The sequence below is a fragment of the Henckelia pumila genome, chromosome 2 (genome assembly GCF_033568475.1).
Source record: "Henckelia pumila isolate YLH828 chromosome 2, ASM3356847v2, whole genome shotgun sequence".
NCBI lineage: Eukaryota > Viridiplantae > Streptophyta > Magnoliopsida > Lamiales > Gesneriaceae > Henckelia > Henckelia pumila.
Genome location: NC_133121.1, coordinates 147575774 through 147582213, shown reverse-complemented (window position 1 = coordinate 147582213; position 6440 = coordinate 147575774). Strand labels below are relative to the sequence as shown.

Genomic DNA, 6440 nt, shown 5'->3' with positions numbered 1-6440 from the left:
TTCAAAGCGCGATTTATCTCCGCGAATTCGTTCGTGTGGGAAAGAACTGAATCGAATCCTGCCTAGGAACAAAATCAGCTTTCGCGGCGGAACCCTAAAAGCTTCAACATCGAATCAAATATTTGAATTTAAGATTTCATTTGGGCAAAGTTTTATATCACTATTTTTCGCATACTAAGTTATGGAAGCAAACACATCCCATGCTGCCAGTGAGAAACCTCAAAATGGGGATGATGATAATGTTTCACGTCAAGACTTCGGAAAATTGCTTCATGGGTTGCTTCCTACTCTATGATTAATGTTATTATATGCTTGATTTTCTTATTCTGTATAAATTTGAGGAAATAATCCTTTTTACCGTCAAATGTGGTTGATTAGGTGCGAGCATTACCGAAGAAGATGCAAATTAAGAACCCCTTGCTGCGATAAGATTTTCACTTGCCGCCACTGTCACAACGAAGCCACTGTCAGTTTTGTGTCGTGTTTACGTCAGCTATGTTTGTTTCGGGAGGGCTCATTTCTTTTATTTTTTTTTATGTTCTTGTATTTTCAGAGTGCTTTCAGCAATCCAAAAGATAGACACGAGCTTGTTCGCAGTGATGTTAAGAAAGTGCGATTCACTAGCCTCTTATCCTTTGGTTGATGATATTAATTTTATTATTTGCTTTTGGAGTCAGGTTATTTACAAACAAATTGTTATCTTGTGATTCTTCGTATTCTTCTAGGTTATTTGTGCGGTGTGTGGTACAGAACAACAGGTATAATCGATGTTTGTTTCTCTTACTTTTATTTTTGTAATTTTGTTTGTTTTGAGTCGCTTCAAGCTTTTTTTTTTTTGGTTTCTTTGATGTGTTGTTTTGTTTTCTGTTGGCAGGCTTGCAACATCTGCTCAAATTGTGGGATCAAATTTGGCGAATACTTCTGCGATATTTGTAAATTCTACGATGATGATGTATTGGATTTTTACATTATTAGTTATTATTTATTGAACAGATCTCACCCACTCAGTTACAAATATTTCTTGAGCGGAAAAAGTGAAGACTGCATTTAAATTAAGAGCGGTGATATAGTTGTTTTCAATCTATGTTCCTATAATAATGCTGGTAGCTTGTATGTGTTACAGATAACTAAAAAACAGTTTCATTGTGATGACTGTGGGATTTGTAGGTAAAGAGCTACATAAACACAATAGTTAATTGTTACCGAACTTAGTGATACTGTCGTATTATATATCTTTTAACACTTGTTTTGCTCCAATCATCTCTCCCAGAGTTGGTGGACGGGAAAATTTCTTTCACTGCCCAAATTGTGGTAAGATGATTAATTTTGGACTATTGCGAATTTGCGAAATATTAATCTTTTGTTCAAGTTATGTGTTCTTAGTTGTCTGTTAATAGAATTGAATTGCAAAGCTTCAATGTAAAATCCTTGAAAGTAAAATTTGCAACGATCAGTACGACATAAGTTGGGTTCTGTTTCTTCTTATTAACAATTTTTTTCAGTATGTTATTTTTTATTGCGTGTTTTTCTATTTCGACTCATCCTACACTTCATTCGATGCATTTTTGTATTTATGAATGTGGTGATGTATTTTACCTGGCATTTTTTATTTAAATGATTTTTTGTGTTTAGTCATGATCCTGAGTGAGGAGAAGAGATAATGGCCCCAACATTTTATAAGTTCTTAGTCAACATCTCAAATCCACCCCAATTATCTCAAAAAATAAATAAATAAATCACATCCATGTGCTCACCAATAGAAATATGGATAATTTCTCACCTAAGGTTGGAAACTCTGATCTCTCTGCTGTGATAATATCGACACATTCAATGGCTGTTCATTTTAAATTGTCTTAGATCCTGAATTCTTGTTTGGTTCCAGTTATTACATTATTTTCAAGTGCAGGTTCGTGCTATTCAGTGGGTCTACACAACAATCACCGGTGTGTCCAAGACTCTATGAAGAGCCATTGTCCCATCTGCTATGAGGTATTGTATTTTTTACATTATATACTTGGAATATGTGTTGTCTAATGTCCTTGGGTTTAGACCAAACACTTTTCTGCATTCTTGCAGTTTCTTTTTGATTCTACCAGCGTGACATTTATTCTAAAATGTGGGCACACAATGCATAAGGAATGTTATGAGGAAATGGTCAGCCAAAACCAGTAAGTATGCCTTTTTTATTTTTCATGTCTTTTTTGCGATAATGGTTCTCTTTTTTTGCCATTTTCTTTTCTTGTTTCTCTGAAATTGCATGTTGTGAGTTTGCTTTACTTTACAGGTACCGCTGTCCAATATGCTCGAAATCAGTGTTTAATATGTCCGAAACTTGGGAAATGTTGGATCAGGAGGTATGCTCTCATTCCATTTTTATTTGTTTTTGTTTCCATTTCTTTTTAAATTGGTTTCAATGTTTTTTGAAGGCTTCATCATGTCTTCACATGACACCAATGTAAGAAATGAGTTGGAGGTCATGGAAGTAGAAATTTTTGAACTCCATGAAGATTTTTGTTGTGCAACATGTTATAGTATAGAATTTGTAAGTTTCGTTTTGGTAAGTTCTGTTCAGAATAGTGTCAGTATTCTCAGCAATTCAGCTTTACCTCTTTTGGCTTGTTTTAGTGAGCCAATGGGCTTCCTAATATGGATCAATGATTTTCACAAGTATAATTTTTCTCGTTGTCCTTTCCGACATTTTATCCTCAAGATGTGTCAAAAGTATTTCGTAACTGGAAAATCATTTTTGTATGATATTTACTATCACCACTTTGCCATCCTACTATTCAATCTTTCTTCCATCGTGATTAAACCAACACAAGATAAATGAAGCGTTCTTAGTAATTCTACCGATATGAACAATAACCTCATCAAGTGAGATTGCTTTAACTCACTAAGCATTTGAAAGATACTTATGCTTGCCACTTCAGGTCATCAAGACTTTGATTATGAATGTGCAAATGATGGCAATATTTTCTTCCAATGCCAGAATCACCTCTTGTCTTTTCTTTTTTCTTTTTATAGATTGAGGCTACTGCAATGCCTGCAGAATACCGCTATGAAGTAAGTACAAACAAATCGTTGATGCTTCGTGGTTGTAAATAGCGATTAGTTATTTCTCAGGCTAATGAAATTAATTTCACTCTGCAGGTTTCAGTACTATGCAATGATTGTAACAACACCAGCAAGACAAACTTTCACATATTTGGACACAAGTGCTCCCACTGTCGTTCATACAACACTCGTGTAATAACAAGTGGGGAGAATGATCAATGATAGCTCAACAGAAATTGTCACGTTTTTCGAATGGCTTGAAATAAATTACCAACTCTCTCTCGAATTAATTTCCAAGTGATTCTCTTGATCCATTGTCATTTTTTTGTAGTTTGGATCGGTAAGGTTTGCGGTGCAACATGCATCTGTCTGGTAGGAGTTAAATTGATCAGGAAACATGAAGGATCCAAGCCATACAATTGCAGTATGCGACTCCTATCTGTCGATGTATAGCATGTAAAATTTGTAAACCTACTATTTAGATATGATTTGCAGAATAGCATGCTACATTTGATGGCAAAAACGAAAAAAATTTCGGGGATTCTTGGGATTAGGGTGGGGAGGCCTCGAATTTTAGCCAGGGGACCCTCATTCCCACTCTCTCTTTGCCATTTGTATGATTGTGTTCTCAGTCATTCTCTAGATTGGTTCAAATGTAAGTATTTTTTTTCAGAATTTCAGGAATACAATTAAAATAAATTGAGAAACAATTTGATTATTAGGACTTCCTGCTTATAATAATAGGGTAAAAGATTGCAAGTCTTTCAGTGAATAAGTGAACTACAGTAACTCATGCCACCATCTTTTTTCGTAAGTATCTCATCATTAACCTTGATTAAAGTAATGGATGCAATTACATTAATGTACAGGACACGCGATAGGACCAGCAAATTTATCATGTCTTTGGCAAAAGGAGATAAGATTATGGTTCAATTAAAAAAGGTAAAAGAAATGGGAAATGGAGACTTTAGTTTAGGAAATAAGTTATAAATTATAATTGCCCATCTCTCAAGTAATTTGAGAATAATAGCAAGGTTTCAAGTCCCTAAATACACAACCTATAAAAATACAAATACACAATCTGCAAAAAGTCAGAGTGCTTGGAACTATTCAAACCCAGAGAAAGCATAATACTTATTACAAATCATTCAATGGTTGGAGGTAATGCTCTATCTTCTTCCGTATTTTTTTATCCAGTTCATTGAATTGTCGAAACATGATTTTTGAGAAAAACTCTTAATAGGCGGTCGTTACATTTCATTTAAAGGGATCTGGGGCTGGCTTTGTCTTGAAACTGGGAGCCGTTTTCGAGGTTGTCCCCGCTAGCTGCAAGATGCTTCGCAAATCTCGCGAGCAACTTCCATAACAATGTTGTGTTTTCAATTAAATTAAAAACTGGAACATGTTTACATTTTGTAGACTGATGGAGAATATCATGTGGGAACTCCAACCGATATGCTTATACAACCTATGGAAGGAAACACCTCCACAACCAAGAGCAGGTATACCAGACAGACAAAGATGGAGTAGAATCGGTCTCCCGAATGAATATTTTGCATTTTTTTGTAAGATTAGAAGTTTATTTTTAATATCATTTATGTCCATACTTTGAAGTACATTATACGGCTTAGCAAACGTTATCCATTTCAAAGTGTGATATGAAAACAAAGACTTTTATATTATATTAGATGGTTGACAGTTCAGTCATCAAATCAAGAATCTCACACTTTGTCGTCTCACATGGCCCTGCCTGAGGGATTATCAACAAATCCAGATTTTTTGGTTAAATGCTAGGTGACTGGAATTAGACAGATTTAAGGCACCCGAACGAAATCGAGCTGATTTAGAGTGTTTGTTGCTGAAATTGGTAGGGAACAATGGCTCCAACATGACTTGTGGTGATCAGTGGAGGACAAAATCATGTTAGTCTTCATGTGCTTGTGTTTTCACAAGTTTCTCCAGCCACAACTAATCTAGTCCACTCTCCACCAATCGATTCGAACTACTTTCTTGGAATATATATAGCTATATATACAACTGAGATCAAACACATCAAGGACTCATCATAAAACTAATAATCATTCTCAGCTTCAAGCAACTTGCTCTACTAGTTTCATTATAACAATGGCCATTCGAAAAATCCTTGGACGCGTTTTATCGGCTGAAAGAAGATCCAACTCTGCAGGAGTACCCAAAGGACATTTGGCTGTTTATGTTGGGGAGACCGAAAATAAGCAGCGATTTGTGATTCCAATATCATACTTGAACGACCCTTCATTTCAAGATTTGTTAAATCGAGCCGAAGAAGAATTTGGCTTCTGTCATCCAATGGGTGGACTCACCATTCCCTGCAGTGAACATGTGTTTATGGAACTCATCTCTTGTTTGGGAAGAGTATAATCATGTATAGATTTTAGTCTTTTAAAGGAGTAGAAATTTGTTTACTAGTTAGCTACTTTGGAAATTTTCTCTCTCTCTTTCTCTCTCTCTTCTCATAATCAGTGTATTGTTACTGGGAGAAGACAAAGGTTATTACACTTTGAAATTATAAATGGAAGAAATTTTTTCATTACATTCTGCAATTTTTTCACTCCAAAAGCCTTATCTTGTTTAGAATTTTCAACTAAACATATAAGTCAATGGTCTCGCTCATCGACAAAAGATTCAGCAAGATTTCAAATTAATATAGATGTAAAAGGAGACTGCGTGATTCATGGATACTTGTGTCTGAAAGCATGTATTATTAACTCCAACATTATTTGGCTTCAAGCATAATTACAACATAGAAAATTGCTATTACCCCTTCAATCTCATCATGGAAAAAATATCAAATATGGAAATTATCAATGATTTCTAATGCAAGATTAAGTAGCTTGTAATCTTGTATAGTTGTTGTTGTGATTTCTACAAATTTATCTATTACACGAGGGTTGTTCTCAGTTCATGGCCTGCTGTCGTCTAACAAAAATTAATCTTTACTAACCATGATTGTGGTTAGGCACTGAGAAAGGTTTGCTTCTGTTCGAATCTAGAGGTTGATTCTGGAAGTAAATATACAGACAAAGTATGTGCTTCAAGTGTTTGAAGAAGCAAAAGGCCTTACAAACAGTAGAAGTCCAAATTTGAGACTAAATCCGCAAGAATTAAATAATGGTTTTCTGTTTTCTCTTGTTATTTTGAAAGACATACATCCACAAATATGTATGGCAGCCGCCTCTTCACAGCGAAGGATGCCGGATATGACTACTTCGTTAAGTTTGGCATGCATGAACAATATCACATGGTCAGCATCAAATGTCTAAAGCTTGTTTGAATATATATTTTAGCATTTAATACGTGGGCTTTCACTAGAGTTCACAATTTGGAGTAAGTTGCTGTTTTGTAAA

At 35.1% G+C, this 6440-nt stretch overlaps 2 protein-coding genes across 3 annotated transcripts; both read left to right on the top strand.

The window, feature by feature from the left end:
- On the top strand, nucleotides 1-3775 carry LOC140877743 (E3 ubiquitin-protein ligase MIEL1-like). 2 transcript variants are annotated; one of them, XM_073281317.1, is made up of 12 exons: nucleotides 1-276; nucleotides 379-466; nucleotides 554-610; nucleotides 726-758; nucleotides 875-952; nucleotides 1124-1167; nucleotides 1271-1311; nucleotides 1907-1989; nucleotides 2077-2168; nucleotides 2285-2354; nucleotides 3025-3063; nucleotides 3151-3775. In XM_073281317.1, the coding sequence occupies exons 1-12, from the start codon at nucleotides 182-184 to the stop codon at nucleotides 3274-3276; spliced, it is 846 nt and encodes a 281-aa protein (XP_073137418.1). In that variant the 5' UTR covers nucleotides 1-181; the 3' UTR covers nucleotides 3277-3775. The 2 variants fall into 2 exon arrangements, with proteins under 2 accessions (XP_073137418.1, XP_073137417.1); XM_073281316.1 differs by having other exon boundaries at nucleotides 1883-1989.
- A 1403-nt stretch (nucleotides 3776-5178) lies between these two features.
- LOC140877744 (auxin-induced protein 15A-like) lies at nucleotides 5179-5486 on the top strand. The gene has a single exon (XM_073281318.1). The coding sequence runs from the start codon at nucleotides 5179-5181 to the stop codon at nucleotides 5452-5454; it is 276 nt and encodes a 91-aa protein (XP_073137419.1). The 3' UTR covers nucleotides 5455-5486.
- Nucleotides 5487-6440: the final 954 nt, after the last annotated feature.

What these genes read in the sequence shown, in the direction of transcription:
- LOC140877743 (XM_073281316.1), top strand. Translation starts at nt 182, where the DNA reads ATGGAAGCAAACACATCCCATGCTGCCAGTGAGAAACCTCAAAATGGG. An exon ending in GTAAATTCTACGATGATGAT is followed by an intron (nt 953 to 1,123) that starts GTATTGGATTTT and finishes TATGTGTTACAG; the next exon opens with ATAACTAAAAAACAGTTTCA. An exon ending in GATGACTGTGGGATTTGTAG is followed by an intron (nt 1,168 to 1,270) that starts GTAAAGAGCTAC and finishes CATCTCTCCCAG; the next exon opens with AGTTGGTGGACGGGAAAATT.
- LOC140877744 (XM_073281318.1), top strand. Translation starts at nt 5,179, where the DNA reads ATGGCCATTCGAAAAATCCTTGGACGCGTTTTATCGGCTGAAAGAAGA.